The sequence below is a fragment of the Leptodactylus fuscus genome, chromosome 6 (assembly GCF_031893055.1).
Source record: "Leptodactylus fuscus isolate aLepFus1 chromosome 6, aLepFus1.hap2, whole genome shotgun sequence".
NCBI lineage: Eukaryota > Metazoa > Chordata > Amphibia > Anura > Leptodactylidae > Leptodactylus > Leptodactylus fuscus.
In genome coordinates, this window is record NC_134270.1 from 136,708,294 (window position 1) to 136,724,918 (window position 16,625).

General features: G+C 39.1%; 2 protein-coding genes and 1 pseudogene across 2 annotated transcripts; all 3 read right to left on the bottom strand.

Annotated features, from left to right (window-relative positions):
• Positions 1-454: 454 nt before the first annotated feature.
• Positions 455-1,372, bottom strand: LOC142210070 (olfactory receptor 10A7-like). The gene has a single exon (XM_075279100.1). The coding sequence runs from the start codon at positions 1,367-1,369 to the stop codon at positions 455-457; it is 915 nt and encodes a 304-aa protein (XP_075135201.1). The 5' UTR covers positions 1,370-1,372.
• A 2,804-nt stretch (positions 1,373-4,176) lies between these two features.
• LOC142210071 (olfactory receptor 1J4-like) lies at positions 4,177-5,837 on the bottom strand (annotated as a pseudogene).
• Positions 5,838-8,830: 2,993 nt separating this feature from the next.
• On the bottom strand, positions 8,831-9,751 carry LOC142210073 (olfactory receptor 11L1-like). The gene has a single exon (XM_075279101.1). It carries the CDS (start codon positions 9,746-9,748, stop codon positions 8,831-8,833), a length of 918 nt encoding a protein of 305 aa, XP_075135202.1. The 5' UTR covers positions 9,749-9,751.
• Positions 9,752-16,625: the final 6,874 nt, after the last annotated feature.

The following is a 16,625-nucleotide window of genomic DNA, read 5'->3' on the forward strand; positions in this document are numbered from 1 at the left end:
ATCTCTTGTCTGTCATCCATTATCGTGAAACCTGCAAGGTCATGGCATCCATTTCATCAGACTGTGCTAACATAGTTACACACTAAAATGGATGACACGGACAACCATGTGTTAACTCATGTATTGTTTATATACGTATTCATAGTTTGTAAATGCCCATTTTGTACTTTGACAAATGATAATTCACATTTCTATATGATGTAGTTTGTTATGCCTAAATTAGCATACAACGATTATTTCTCTATAAAAGCTAAGTAATATGTAATAAACTTTGGAACATCCTGATCACGATACTTGTGTGTCTGACTGTGTGTTCTCCAAGCAATTGCTGTGACGTCACCAATACTCATATATTGATTAATTAGGACTACGGCAACATATCCAGGGCTGATTACCCCTAACAATATCATCAGTAGATTCTATTATATTAGAAAATATTAGAATGAAAGTTTCTTTAAGCGTTCAAAAACTTTTTAAGTGTCATCTTTATGTCTTGGTTTCTGAGACTATATATAATAGGGTTAAACAGAGGAGTAAATACAGTGTGCAGTAAGGAAATCATCTTATTTATGAGCATTGATTGTTCTTTAGATGGGATCATGTATTTCGCTATGAGTGTCCCATAAAATGTCCCCACGACAATAAGATGAGAACTGCAGGTAGAAAAGGTTTTCTGTTTGCCAGTTGTAGACGGTATCTTATATATAGTGAGGAAGATACACACATAGGTTACAATGATCAAACCACATGGGAAGACAAATAGTGGCATAGAAAACAGAAATGCTATCAGTTCTACAGCAGAAGTGTCTGAACATGAAAGCTTCTGAAGAGGAAAAACATCACAGTAGAAATGGTCAATGATATTGTCGTGACAAAAATTAAAGTTTGAAACAGGAAAAACTCCTATAAGATTAAGAGTAAGACCCACCAACCATGGCCATACCGAAAGACAGATCTGGTGCTTAAAGTCCATGATACTAGAATATCTCAGAGGGTTGCAGATGGCCAAGTATCGATCATAAGACATCACCGAAAGAAGATAACATTCTGTAACCATTGTACCAGTGAAGAAGTATAACTGAGTGATGCAGCCAAGATAAGTCATAATTTCCCCCCCTAGTAAAATGGCACCGAGCATGTTGGGAACAATGTTGGTGGAAGTCACAAGGTCAGTAAAGGAAAGATGACAAAGAAAGTAATACATGGGAGACTGGAGGTGGACATTAGTGGAGACAAGGATGATGATAAGAAAGTTTCCAATAACAGTAAAAAGAAAGATGACCAAGAAAAGAATGAAGAAGACAATACTGAAGTCATGAAGGTTTCTGAACCCCAATAAAATGAATTCCGTCACTCTTGTCTGGTTCATTGTAACGATACTGATTTATCAGATAATATAATCTGAAACATAGAAGTGAACTCCATTCTACATTACAAAAAGATGTAATAAAATAGATGGTGAAGCATCTTATACTTAGTGGACATTTTCTTAACTACAGAATTTTACAACACAAGGTAATATTCTTCATGCTACTATCATACTGCCAACAATAACCTTAACTGTTCACAGAAGGCAGAATGGATTCATAGACTCATGTACTCGTACTTAACACTGAATCTTGAGAAGGCAAAGTCTTTTCCTGTTTTCAGCTGTTCAGTTATGCCGATGGTGGTCTTAATCTCCTGTTCTTAGATGATGGAAGTGTATTCTAATGATGAACATGTAAGAATTTGGCTTTGGTAAACCCCCTAAAGCCATGACCTGCAGCTCTGTACACTGGGTACCTAATCTGAAATGTATTACACACACAATACTGTAGCCATTCCAATGAGTTTGGGAATGGTGATGCAATGTTAAATTTTTCTATGTTCTCCATTGTTTGGCAGTATGTTATAAGTAGAGATGAGCGAACAGTGAAATATTCAAGTTTCGATATTCGTTTCGAGTAGAGCCTCAATATTCGACTACTCGATTGAATATCGAATCCCATTATAGTCTATTGGGAAAAATGCTCGTTTCTGGGGAAACCACTATTCAACTAAAGGAGAGTCACCAGGTCCACGAATAGCAAGAGGAGGGTGTTTAGGAGGAGCGCTGTGCAGTTAAAGTGCATGGACCCCATTATTGTCTATGGGGACCGTGCGCTTTAACTGCACAGCGCTTGCAGTTGCACTGATAAAAAAGTCAGCTCCCTCGTAACAGTAAGCTGCCAGCTCTCCTGACTAGCAAGGACGAGCCTGCTGCAGAACCAGCGTTGATTTGTCGCAGGCTCGTCCTTGCTAGTCAGGAGAGCTGGCAGGTTGCTGTTACGAGGGAGCTTACTTTTTCTCATAGGAATAAATAGACCAGCATTGATTGGCCAGTGTACAGCATTCGGCCAATCAACGCTGGTTGTGTCGGAGGCTCGTCTGTGAGGAGGTGGAGTCTAAGATCTAACCACAGCAGTCTCCATTGTGGTCAATGGTCAATTCATTCCTATGAGAAACGCTGGTCAATTCATTCCTATGAGAAAGAGAGTCAACTCCCTTGTAACGGCAAGCTGCCAGCTCACCCAGCTAGCAAAGATGAGCCTGCGGCAAATCAACGCTGGTTCTGCAGCAGGCTCATCCTTGGCCTGTGCCAGAAGAAGACTAAGAGACAGGAGTCTCGAAACGCGTCAGCCGCCTTTCTGTTATGTGATCATTGGTTTGGTCCGTCTTTTTTTGTTTTTCATGTCCATGTCTGGTATGTTCATCTATTTTTTATAATTTATCATTTCTTGTACTATGTGTCCCATAGAATGTTTTTATATTTTCTATTCAATTAAAAGTTATGTTTTAGTCATTCGAATTCAATGGTGCTGGACTACATTTTTTCTTCTGTTGAGTGTGAATTCTGTCCCAGTCCGGGGGACTGGCCCGTGCACCCATACGGATAGGCTGTGAACTCATCTTGTTTTTTCTTATATGAAAAATAAGTTTGTGCTCAGAGAACCCCTTTAAGTGGGAGAAATTTAAAAATACCTTGACCAATGCAACGAAGTATATTTTTATAGGGAACAAGTCAAAATATTTTCTATGTACAAAAGAACATGAATCAGCTACATCAACTAATAAAAATGTAAGCAATTCTATACATCAGAATTTTTTTTTAATATATGAATAATCATTACTTGAAAATGTCATTTTAAGGTGTCTTACAGTCTCTGCAAAACGGATTCTCGCGAATCCTATCCACACATTGCAGAAAAATGTTCACAATGGAAATGCAGTGATTTCCAAATCCGTTGCGTTTTTGGAAATCACAGCATATCAATTATGCCTACGGAAACACCAGCGGCTTCCCCTACAGGTATACCAAAGCAGAAAATCAGCAGAGGAAAACTAATAACTTGCTGTATTATAGTACAGAAAAGATTTCTAATTGTTCAATATTAAAAAATTTGCTTTGATATGGTTTTTAATCTAATGATATGTAATTTTTGTTATCCCACAATACATTAAATGGAAATTTTAAAAAATGCCCCTAAGGTGTTCACAGGCTTGAAAACAGAGAACAGCAATGCACAATATCAGATCGGATATAATGTTACATGAACACATTCTCCTAAGAAGTCACTGATGTATAAAGAATGATGTACAGTACAGTACTTACCATGTAACTGTCAGGCTGCACCACAATATATCGGTGTCATAACCTTTTATACATTTTCTCCACCGGTGTGTGCTGGGCTGAATATCTAGGGACAGATTTATTCTCATTACACACAAGAGAAAGTTTACTTTATGCAGGTGACTGAAGAAAAGTTCTAATAATTTCATAGACAAACTTTTATTGTCAAGTTGTGCAAGCATCAGCCACATGTATACATGTTACACGATATTATACCGCCATTTATGTCAGGTGCATTCTATGGACAAAACATGGCGTTTGTAGTACCTTACTGCCTTGCTCAATAATATGGTTGAGGCCTTTCAGTCCATCTGGTCATTGTGGGATGCATACTTTATCCTTCATGGTCTCTAATCTCTCTTTTACTTCCTGTTCCCCTGCCCCATCTTACCTTCCAGTTGATTTATATGTCACAGTTATTTTTTTCCTTGTGTTTGCCTGATCCCTTCTTGGAGATGTTTTTTTTTTTTTAATGTATTTATTTTGTTTTGCTATTGTATTTTTTTTTTCTCTTCTTTATGCCTCTATGTGTTTAATTTTTCAAAGCCTTTTTTTAGTGTCATCTTTATGTCTTGGTTTCTGAGACTATATATTATAGGGTTAAACAGAGGAGTAAATACAGTGTGCAGTAAGGAAACAGTCTTATATATGAGCATGGATTGTTCTTTAGTCGGGATCATGTAGTTCGCTATGAATGTCCCATAAAATGTCCCCACAACAATAAGATGAGAACTGCAGGTAGAAAAGATTTTCTGTTTGCCAGTTGTAGATGGTATCTTATATATGGTGAGAAAGATGTACACATAGGTTACAATGATCAAACCACAAGGAAGGATATATAGTGGCAAAGAAATATAAAATGCTTCAAGTTCTATAAAAGAAGTGTCTGAGCAAGAAAGCTTCCAAAGAGGAAGAAGGTCACAGTAAAAATGGTAGAAATGGTCAATGATATTGTCATGGCAAAAATTAAACTTTGAAATAGGAAAGACTCCTGTAAGATTAAGAGTAAGACCCACCAACCATGGCCATACTGAAAGACAGATCTGGTACTTAGAGTCTAGAGTCTTACTAGAATATCTCAAGAGGTTGCAAATGGCCAAATATCGATCATAAAACAACACTGGAGGAACATAGCATTCTGTAATCACTGTATGTTAGGATTGTGCAAAGACTGCGGCCATGATATGGGCGTCGCTGTCTGTGCCTCTGCACAATCCAGGGTTGCAAGGGTTAACTTGCCTTGCAACAGCCGGGCGTGGTCGACTGGTTGATCGACATGTGTGTCAACCAATGGACGCTCGGTTTGGGCAGCTGAGCTATTTGCTGGTGACCGCCCCTTGCCTATATAAGAGGGCTGGTCTGGACGCCTGGTGCTCTATGATCTCATTCAAAAGCCTGAATTGATGTGTGTTGTGTGTGTGCTTGGGTTCCTGCCTGAAATATTATTTGAATTGCCCTAGTTAGCAAAAGACCCCTGAGCTAGCAATGCCACTGGTAGTCAGGCAGCATGCTGCCTTGTATGTTTGTGGTGCAACTCTGTAGGGGCAGCTAGCAATACTTCTCAGACAGGGTGACTGGGAGTGGGCTTGGCAGTAGTAGCCTGGGTGGCTGGGTGGAACTGCACACAGGGTTTACTTGGTCTCTGGCTAGTCCTGGAGTTCAGGCTAGCCAGCTTGTTTATTTGTGCGGCTGCTCTGACTGCACAGGGCTCTGTGAATTTCAACAGAGCGCACCTGGTCCTTTTAATTTGGCTAGCAGTGACTGGAACTGTTAGTCGGTGTTCACACCAGGTTGGTTTGCAGTTAGTGGCCCAGAGGGCTCTGGGGTTTTCATTTAAGTTGTTTTTTTTTAATAAACCCTGCTGACCATAACACTGTACCACTGAAAAGATACATTTGGGTGAAGCAGCAAAGAAAAGTCATCTTTTTTCCTCCTAGTAAAATGGCACCGAGCATGTTGGGAACAATGTTTGTGGAAGTCACGAGGTCAATAAAAGAAAGATGACAAAGAAAGTAATACATGGGAGACTGGAGGTGGACATTGGTGGAGACTAGGATGATGATAAGAAGGTTTCCCATAACTGTAAAAAGAAAGATAAGAAAAGTATGAAGAATACAATATTGAAGCTGTGATTTGATTTTTTTAATGTAGATTGTGAGCCCCATAAAGGGATCACAATGTACATTTTATTTTTTTATTTTAAGTATGTTTTTTGTACAATGGGAGGAAATCCACGCAAACATGGGGAGAACATACAAACTCCTTGCAGGTGTCGTTCCTGACAGATTCGAACACCCAGGGCTCCAGCACTGCAAGGCTGCAGTGCTAACCACTGAGCCACCATGTTGCCCCCTTGAAGCTGTGAAATTCACTGAAACCCAATAGAAAAAAATTCTGTTTGGTTCATTGTAATTATAGTGAATTAGGAGATCTTTAATCTCTTAACCTAATAACAATAGATACTCATACTTAGTGGACATTTTCTTAACTACAAAGTCTTAGATCACATGATACTTGTCAAGATAACAATCTCCATGCTACCACCATACTGCCAAAATCAACCATAACTCTTAACACAAGGCAGAATGGATTCATAGACTCACCTGCTTGATACTTAATGAGGAGGCAAAGTTTTCTTGTTTTCAGCTGTGCAGTTGTGCCAACAGTAGCCCCTGTTTCTTGTTCTTAAATGACAGAAGTGTGTTGAAGTGATGAACTTGTAAGGAGTTGGCTGCAGTAACCCTACAACCCCCTCCCCCCCACACACCCCCACAGCTGTGAGCTGGAAATCTCTACATTCTCTACCTAATCTGAACTATACAAGAAAATATTGAAGCAAACAAGAAATCACTCAACATACTATGAAATACAAAAATATTTTTTTTGATCAGCTGGACCCTACACAGTATTATGTGCTCCACTGTGAACCCCACACATTATGTGCTCCACATTGGCACGAAACAGTATTATATGCACTTCAGTGCCTGCCAAACAGTATTAGGTTTTCCACTGTAGCCCCCAAACAGTATTACGTGCTCCACATTGGCCCCCACACAGTATTATTGTTCAACCGTGGTATCCACACAGTATTATGTGCTCCACAGTGGCACCAATTTGTATTATGGGCTCCACAGTGGCCTGCAAACAGTATTGTGTGTGCCACAGTGACCCACAAACAGTATTAAGTGTTCAACTGTGGCCCCCAAACAGTATTATGTGCTCTGCAGTGGCCCCTACACAGTATTATATACTCCACAGTGGCCCTCACATATTATTATATGCTTCACAGTTGCCCCCACACAGTATTATGTGCTCACGATGGCCAACACAAAGTATTATGTGCTCATTAGTGGCCCCCAAACACAGTATTATGTGCTCACAGTGCCCACCCCAGAGCCTGAACCGCCCATTCCCCCGCTTTTGCTTACACACAGCTTACACCCCCATATACCCCTCTTGCCCACACACAGCCTGTTCCTCCATGGCATCCTCTTGCTCACACACAATCTGCACTCCCATTTCCCCCTCTTGCTCACACACAGCCTGCACCCCCATTCTCCCTCTTGCTCATACGCAGCCTGCAACTCCATGTCCTTCGCTTCTCTCCTCCTTACCTTCTATTAGTCCACATACCCAGCAGCTTTTTCTGAGACCACATCTCAGTACCAATGTTTTCTGGCTGATGTTTTGGTCACTTTGAATATTGGTTGTGCTTTAACACTCGTGACAGCTTGAGATGGACTCTAAAACCCACACAAGGGGCTCAGGTAGTGGAGCTCATCCCTGTTAGGTGTTTGGGGGGACACTGCCTGGAAAGCTGGGTTGAGCGTATATAGCTGGACCTATTTACTCTGTATCCCTATTTTGAGGGGACACCGCCTGCAAAGCTTGGTTGAGCTTAAGCCGGACTTAATGCTCTGTATCCCTGTAAGGTGTTTGGAGGGACACTGCCTGGAAAGCGCGGTTGAGTGTTTATAGCCAGACCTATTTGCTCTGTATAGAGAAAAAATGGAAAAGATAAGGGAAAAGGGGAATCACAGCCCACTTACGTGACATTCTAGATGTAAAGTCTATACAGGGTGTTTGCTTGTTTTGTTAGGAAGGAGGATGTTCGGATATTGTACCCATCGGCTTGGGCTGTATCCAGAAAATGCAACGAAGAAAAATCCAGCACCACTTCAGATTCCTTAAAACTTAGCCTTTATTTACACTGATTTAAAATCCAAAAAATCCATGCACTGCTGCTATTGCTGTAATTCCATCATACTGGGAAAAGCGGCCAGCTACACTGGAGATTACATTGTTAAGTAGAAAGTTCAATTTTCTCAAAAAATGTTGTTTTCATATTGAGGTAGATAACTTATTAAACACTCCTCATCTATGGGCGCCATTAGATATTGGCAACCATTCAGTATATACAACAGAAATGTTCCATTTTGTTACATAAGTTAGTTCTAGGTTGCCGCTAGGTCTTTCTGCCAATCCTGATTCATCTTTGTAAAATTTACTTTTTGCTTGGATGGAAGATTCCAACCCTCACAGATGGTTCCTCTCTCTTGTATCATTGGCTACCTTTGGTAAATGACATTCACTATTGATAGTACATTATTTTCTATCATCTCATCATCTAATGTGTATTCTAAAAACAATTTTATCCAGATGCCCCTTCTCCCACCCTGCTCCACCCCCACTGTTGTTATGTTTTTATATCTTAAAAAAAAGACGTAATATCCATCAGTCAATCACCAATGGCCCTTTAGGAATCGACTATTAAAATGGATCTTTCAATTTAATATATTGAGCTATACAAGCAGCACATTACAGCTAAAGATCTATCATTCTAAGTATAAGAAAAGCTTTCTGTACCGTATCCCAGCTCCTACATCCCACTGAAGAAGGTGTGTAACCTAAACATCTGGGATCTGCTGAATGACACTTAAGTATGTATTTTCAGTACCAATGTTGATCATATACCATGTCCCCTGGATCTGATTATGTTAATCTATAATTTACTTTTATCAGAAATAATCTCTCATTGGACTGCCGGAGAATAGAAAGGTATTGGACACACAAAAACACAGTTTTAATTGACCTATGTCATCAAATTTAAATATACTTGGCATTTCATTTCATAAGTAGAATCTAGAATATTACAAATATTAGAATGAAGAAAAAGTTCTATTTATTGGTCAACAACTTTTTAAGTGTCCTCTTTATGTCCTGGTTTCTGAGACTATATATTATAGGGTTAAACAGAGGAGTAAATACAGTGTGCAGTAAGGAAATAATCTTATTTATGAGCATTGATTGTTCTTTAGATGGGATCATGTATTTCGCTATGAGTGTCCCATAAAATGTCCCCACAACAATAAGATGAGAACTGCAGGTAGAAAAGGTTTTCTGTTTGCCAGTTGTAGACGGTATCTTAAGTATAGTGTGGAAGATGTACACATAGGTTACAATGATCAATCCACAAGGAAGGATAAATAGTGGCATAGAAAACAGAAATGCTTCCAGTTCTATAACAGATGTGTCTGAGCAAGAAAGCTTCTGGAGAGGGAAAAGGTCACAGTAGAAATGGTCAATGATATTGTCATGGCAAAAATTATAATTTGATATAGGAAAGACTCCTATAAGATTAACAGTAAGACCCACCAACCATGGCCATACTGAAAGACAGATCTGGAGCTTAAAGTCCATGATACTAGAATATCTTAGAGGGTTGCAGATGGCCAAGTATCGATCATAGGACATCACTGAAAGAAGATAACATTCTGTAACCATTGTACCACTGAAGAAGTAAAACTGGATGATACATTCAAAATAACTTATTATTATCCCTCCTAGTAAAATGGCTCCAAGCATGTTGGGAACAATGTTTGTGGAAGTCACAAGGTCATTAAAGGAAAGATGACAAAGGAAGTAATACATGGGGGACTGGAGGTGGACATTGGTGGAAACTAGGATGATGATAAGAAGGTTTCCTGTAACTGTAAAAAGAAAGATGACCAAGAAAAGAATGAATAATACAATATTAACGCTGTGAAGGTTTCCAAAGCCCAGTAGGGAGAACTCTGTCACTCTTGTTTGGTTCATTGTAACTATACTGAATTATCAGATCATTAATCTGGAAAATAGAAGTGAAATTTATTCTACAGTAGATATAGTAAATAACTAGTAAAAATATATCTATCTTCCAACAGATAGTAAATCACAAGACCTGCTGTCATTCATTCTGTTACTTCTAGAGGATAAAACTCTGACCATGGTTATGTGATTTATGGTCCATGGTCATGTGATGAGCACACAGGCACAGCTGATTACCAGGCAGATGTCTGATTATTGTGCTGTGACTATAACCAGCGGCACCTGTGTTCTCATCACATGACCCTGGACCGTACATCACATGACCATGGATCGTAAATCACATGACCATGGTCAGAGTTTTATCCTCTGCAGTAGAAGTAACAGAATGAATGACAGCAAGCTGAAATCTAGAAAACCGTGAGGAATTGATACAGAAAGTATAATGGAAAATTGTATATCTTTTTATTGTACATTTGTTTGTCACTATTGGTCTGAAAGTGTACTTCTTCAACTTTACTGAACAACTGTGTTAGCTATATTAAATAATATTTATTTAATAGATGAAAGAAACCTTAAAGTGCTTCTTCGAGTCTCGATATTTATGGTCTATGGTTTTCGGATAGATACTCGAGTATATACTGGAGTATAAGCCGAATTTTTCAGCACAGTTTTTGTACTCTGCTTATACTTGAGTCAGCAAAAAAAATAAAAAATTGTAGTTGATAGGCTGTGATGGTGGGGTAAAACTGTGACTTGGGCTTGTTAGATGCCCCACGCATGCTTTCCCAGTTGCATTCCAGAGGTGTTGGCATCATTTGCTGAGGTGTGATAGTGGACTTGGTGACCCTCCTGAGTCGAATTGTGGGTTCCCCTGAAACTAAGCATTTTTCCCCATAGACTATAATGGGGTTCGATATTCGTTCGAATAGTCGAATATTGAGTGGCTATTCAAATCGAATAACGAATATCTAATATCGAATATTTCACTGTTCACTCATCTCTAGATACTAGCAATGACTGACTGGCACAGTGGTGTAGAGGGTTCTGCCCGCGTGAGGGCTTACAATCTATGAGGGAAGAGGGATAGAAACAGAAGATGAGGGTAGAGACTGTTCAGATGGTGATGTGGTAACTGTAGTGTTATTGGGGGTTATAGGCCCTCCTGAATAGGTGAGTCTTCAGGGCCTTCTTGAAGCCTGTGATTCTGGGGGTCAGTCTTATGTGTCTTGGTAAGGAGTTCCAGAGTATGGAGGATACACAAGAGAAATCTTGGAGACGGTTGTGTGAGGAGCGGATGAGAGCAGAGTGGAGTAGGAGGTCTTTAGAGGATCTGAGGTTACGTGTGGGCACCTCTCTGATGGTGTCAATTTGAAATAAGAGGCAAAGTCGTCAGCTCCCACCGGAAAAGATCGGGATCAGAATTCTGATCGCGATCGTGAAATTCACTCGTTTGCCAATCGGAATCCGATCTTTTCCAATCCCGATCGCTCAACCCTAATTTTTGCGAACAAAGTGCACCAAAAAGAACATAAGTGTAAGACTGGCTAGACATGCTTCAAATTTGCATTTCAAAATAGGTGTGGCTAACTATTGTCTAACTATTCGATATGTTATAAATTTGAAAAGCCCAATTATAGCAAAGATTTTCTAATGCAAACAAGACCAAGTATAAAGTGTAAACTTCAGGGAGATTCACTTACTATAGAAAATATGAAAGTGTTATGCTGGGAATGGTTAAGACATTAATAATTATATTCTAAACTTTGAGATTTGAAATACTATGAGATACTATGGTTACATACACATGTAGCAGAATTAACTCGAACGTTTGCACTTGGTTAAAATGCTGCAGAGTGATACCTTATCACAGAAGGAAACAAAACCAATGTAAAGTCAAACGATATTAATAGTTAGATTATATATATATATATATATATATATATATATATATATATATATATATATATATATATACCCAGATACTATACTACAGAATTATACCATTGGTGCTATAAATATACAGTGTAATATAAAATGTACAGAACACTAACCTCCTCCCAGTAGATTACATGCAGTAAAATAATCTTATGATTTTCCCTCAACAAGATCTTCCATCACTGAAGTATTTTTTTTTAATTCTTCTGATAGCATTAGATTTGTTGCAAGAACACAATTCAGAAAGTAAATCATAAATTGTGCCAGTATTTTGGCATATTAAAATTATTAGGACAAACCCCATGTTGCAGAAACTTTTTTTGTTGCAGAGTTTGTTGCAGTTTTTTGAGCCAAAACCAGGAGTGGATTAAGCAGAAGGGAGAAGTATAAGAGCTTCCTATATATTTACCATTCCTTTTGTAGCCATTCTTGGCTTTGGCTAAAAAAAAAAAAAGCAACAAAATCTGCAACAACAAAAGCTGTGTGTCCGCAACCTGGGGCCTCAGCCTTATTATTTCACAGGTGGGTATAGCTGAGTCTCTGAGTGTCACATAACAGTCAGCTGACACCATTCTACATCAATTGCAAATAACTTGCATGCTATTTGGGTCCATTCACACGGAGGAAAATGTTGAGGAATTGTGGAGGAATGGTGGAATTTCAGCGTTGAAAAAAAGGAGGCTTTTTTTTTCAGCACTGAAATTCCACACCAAATTCCTTACCATTTTCCTCCGTATGAATGGACAATTACATGGCTTGGACAGACTTGGATGGATTTAGAAGACGGGATAAGTATAAGCGCTTCCTTTATTCCTTTCATACTTTTCACTCTTTACAAAGCCAATTTTATCTTTAGCTGAAAAAAGACGTAGCAAAATCTGCATCAAAAATGCATCTTATCTACAATGTTAACAGAAATGTAATGGTTATACAATAAGGAGAACTGAGGGGAATTTTTTATTGGAATTCTATTGGCTATTGGCTTTCTTCATAGGACTGGAACCATCTTTGCAATATTTCCTAATGTAAAGTTTTGTTACATAATCTAATGTTATGCCATTTGGATGTAAGAGTGTCAGTATGATAAGCATTCTGGAGAACACAGATTTTACACTTTTACAAATTTTACACTAAAGGAGACTGAGCAGCTTTTACTATATGAAAAAATATGCAGGCTGCAAAAACAAATGGAGTAAAATTTTTAATATAAATAAATATATTATATATGTTTAAATTATCCCAAAATATATTTAATGCAAATTAAAAAAAAAAAAAAAAATGATCATAACCTATACATCACTATAAAGTATCAGGTTTGATAATGTTACATGAATAAATATTCTTATGTATAAAGAATGATGTACAGTACAGTACTTACCGTGTAACTGTCAGGCAGCAGCGCCACAATATATCAGAGTCATCTCCTTTTATACACTTTATTCAGTGCTGTGTGCTGGGCTGACTGTCTAGGGACTTTTTTTTTCACATTACACAAAAACAAAAGTTTATTTTATACAACTGATGGAAGAAAACTTCTCATATTTTGAACAATAAACTTTTATTGCCAGCTAGTACAGACATCATCCAGAAATTCATTGAATTCAACTGTAATATTAATGTTATTCAATTATATTATACCAACATTTGTATCACAGTAAAGCCTGTGAACAAGAGCATGTACCAACTGGACTGTGTCACTCTAATATTTGGCATTCTAATTTAAATGCTACTAAGGGGTAGTATTTAACCCCTTCCCGCTGATGACATTTTTTTTTTTGAACCCCCCCCCCCCCGCCGCCTGCCTTTCAAACCCCATAACTTTTTTATTTCTCCATTCACAAAGACATATGAGGCCGTAATATTTGCAGGACAAATTCTTCTTCATAGTGGTGCCATTTATTTTTATGTCCAATGTACTGGAACCTGGAAAAAAATTCAGAATGGGATGGAATGGGAGAAAAAGTGCATTTGTGCCTTCACTGATCGGGGGCATTAGTGCTGGGTCTCTAGTGTATAATAGCTCAACTCCTGAGTTACTGCCATATTTAAATACCTGACAAGGTCGTACTATTGTGGCAGATGTTGGGGGTCACTGATCGGAGGCATTAACCTATTTTACCGGTGGGCACTGCCATTTTGCCGGTGATCGCCAGCGCCTGGAGCAAGCTCCAGGGCCAACATCACATTGTAAAGGCTCCCAGGGCTGTCTGCAGTGATTTTCTTTTGCAGGCTGCTCTAAGGAAAAAAATATTTAAAAATTAAAACTTATAAAAAAAATTCAAATCACCCCCCTTTCCCTAGAACACATTTAAAAGTAGTTAAATACTGTTAAAAACATACATATTAAGTATCCCTGTTTCCAAAAATGCCCGCTATACAATTCTATAAAAATATATTTCATGTACGGTAAATATCGTAGCGGGAAAAAAAGTCAAAAGCGCCAAACTGCAATTTTTTCACTGTTTTGCCTTTGATAAAAAGTTGAATAAAAAATTATCAAAGCAAAAGCAATTCCCCAAAATGATAGAACTGAAAAGTTCACCCTACCCTGCAAAAAAAGACACCCTATACATCCCCGTACACAGAAGAATAAAAAAGTTACGGCTGTCAGAATATGGCGACTTTTAGAGAAAAAAGAAAAATTGGCACATTTTTGGATTTTTGTCAAGGGGTTAAAATGTAAATAAAACCATATAAATTTGGTATCCCCGGAATCGTACTGAAACATAGAATACAAGTGATGTGTCATTGTGGCTGCACAGTGAACGCGGTGAAAACGAATCCCATAAGAATTTCGCAGAAATGCACTTTTTCTTCAAATCCCCCCATTATGAATTTTTTCCCAGCTTCCCAATACATTGTACAAAATAATTAATGGTGGCATCATGAAGAAAAAATTTGTCCCGCAAAGATAAAGACCTCATATGGCTCTGAGAGCGGAGAAATAAGAAGGTTATGTGGTTAGGAAGGGGGAGAGTCAAAAAGGAAAAAGGAAAATCAAAAAATGCCATCGGCGGGAAGGGGTTAATATTAGAGATGGACGAACCACTCAAGATTAGTTTTGTGTAGGTTTTGTGTAGGTTTGGTGGTTCGGGTTCCAGAGTTGTTTCAGGATGAACCAGTTCAGTGCGAAGCTCACTTTAAATTGGCTTAAAACATAGTATATAACACTGTCAGGGCTCCTAGGAACCTATCTATAAAACATAGGGCAGAACAGTGTCAGGACTCCTCGGAACCCATCTATAAAACATAGTGTATAGCACTGTCATGGCTCCTAGGAACCTATCTATAAAGAATAGAGTTGACTACTAGGGTTGAGCCGATCTTGACTTTTCAGGATCGATTTTAAAATCCAATTTCCGATCATTTTTCATTCGAACCTGATCTCGATCCCAATTCCAATCCCAATGCAAGTTAATGGGATTTTTTATTAATCGGAGATCGGATTTTAAAAGCAATCCTACCCGCTGGTGTCCACTTACCTCCAGAGATGGCTGGTCCTGTGCCCCGTGCCTTCATTCTTCGCCTTGCTGCTGCTCCACGCTGCTTTTCTTCCTTCGCTGCCCCCTCCCTGCCAGGTTAAGAGAGTGTGGGCGGGTACTGGGAGGGGAGACATCACGTCTCCCCGCCCTGCACCCGCCCACACTCTAAGCCATAAGCCCCGCCTACCTAGCGCTTTAAACACTAACCTGGGAGGCGGGGCAGCGAGGCAAGAAGAAGGAGGGCACCGGAGCAGCCATCTCTAGAGGTAAGTAGCTGCTAGAGATTTAGTTTAGCCTTCCATTCGAATGAATGGAGGCATCCGGCGCGCAAGGGGTTAAGGCTGTGTCGGCTGCTTCCATTCATTCCTATGGAACTGCAGCGGAGCCTTCATACTGAATATACAGCGTATACTCAGTGTGAAGGCTAAGCAATGCATTGAGGGAAAAATCACCGATCTCGATGCCACATAAAAAGATCGTGTTCGGAATTCCGATGGCGATCGTGAAATTTTCTCGATCGCTGATCGGAATCCGATCTTTTTCGCTCAACCCTATTGACTACTCTTAGGACTCCAAGGAACCTATATATAAAACATAGTGTATAGCACTGTCATGGCTCCTAGGAACCTATCTATAAAACATAGTGTAGAATACTCTTTAGACTCCTAGGAGCCTATCTATAAAATTTAAGTTTCTCTAAAACAAATATCCAAAGTTATGTCAAAGTAAGACATGACATTATTATATTCTGGGGACTCTTCAGACTACACAGTATAATAGATGGAGGCCCAGGGAAGGAGTAACAAAAACATTCATACTCACCTTCTCTTACTTTTCCTGGGCCTCCTCGTGACATCTGTCACTTTCCTTGTGACATTCAACAACTTTCTGTGATGTCATCGATTCAGGAGTAGTGGCTGAGGCCAGTGATTGGTCCACCAGGGGTCACATGGGCATGGCGAGCATCATGACATCATGACTCTTGGTGTGCCTGGTCACCACAAGCCTAAGCACTGAATCCCAGCTGATGACATCACAAAAAAGTGCTGGATGCCGCGAGGAGAGGCCAAGAGAGGTATCTAAGGGTGAGTATAAGTTTATATTTATTTTGCCACCTCCCCTGGGCATTCACCTATTATACTCTGAGGTCTAAAGATGCCCTAGAGCATAATGCGGCATCCATATTAGTTTACCCAATACAAATCTACATTTCAGTTTTGTAAAAAAAAACAAAACAATTTGGAATATTTGGGATAAACCTGGCGCATTATGAGTGGATTCATCCATATCTGCGTAATATTCTACCCTATGTGACGATAAGAAATTCCAGCTTTAGGTCCATACTTCTAGGCATAAGAAATGTGGATGTAGGTTATGTTGTGATAAATTCTCTAATATCAAATGCTATCATTTGGCATTCCATTCTTAGTGTCAGGATCCAGGTTTATTGCTTTGCCCATTTTGTTTTT

Bases quoted from the DNA above. Each gene is read 5' to 3' on its own strand.
- LOC142210070 (XM_075279100.1), bottom strand. From the start codon at position 1,369: ATGAACCAGACAAGAGTGACGGAATTCATTTTATTGGGGTTCAGAAAC.
- LOC142210073 (XM_075279101.1), bottom strand. From the start codon at position 9,748: ATGAACCAAACAAGAGTGACAGAGTTCTCCCTACTGGGCTTTGGAAAC.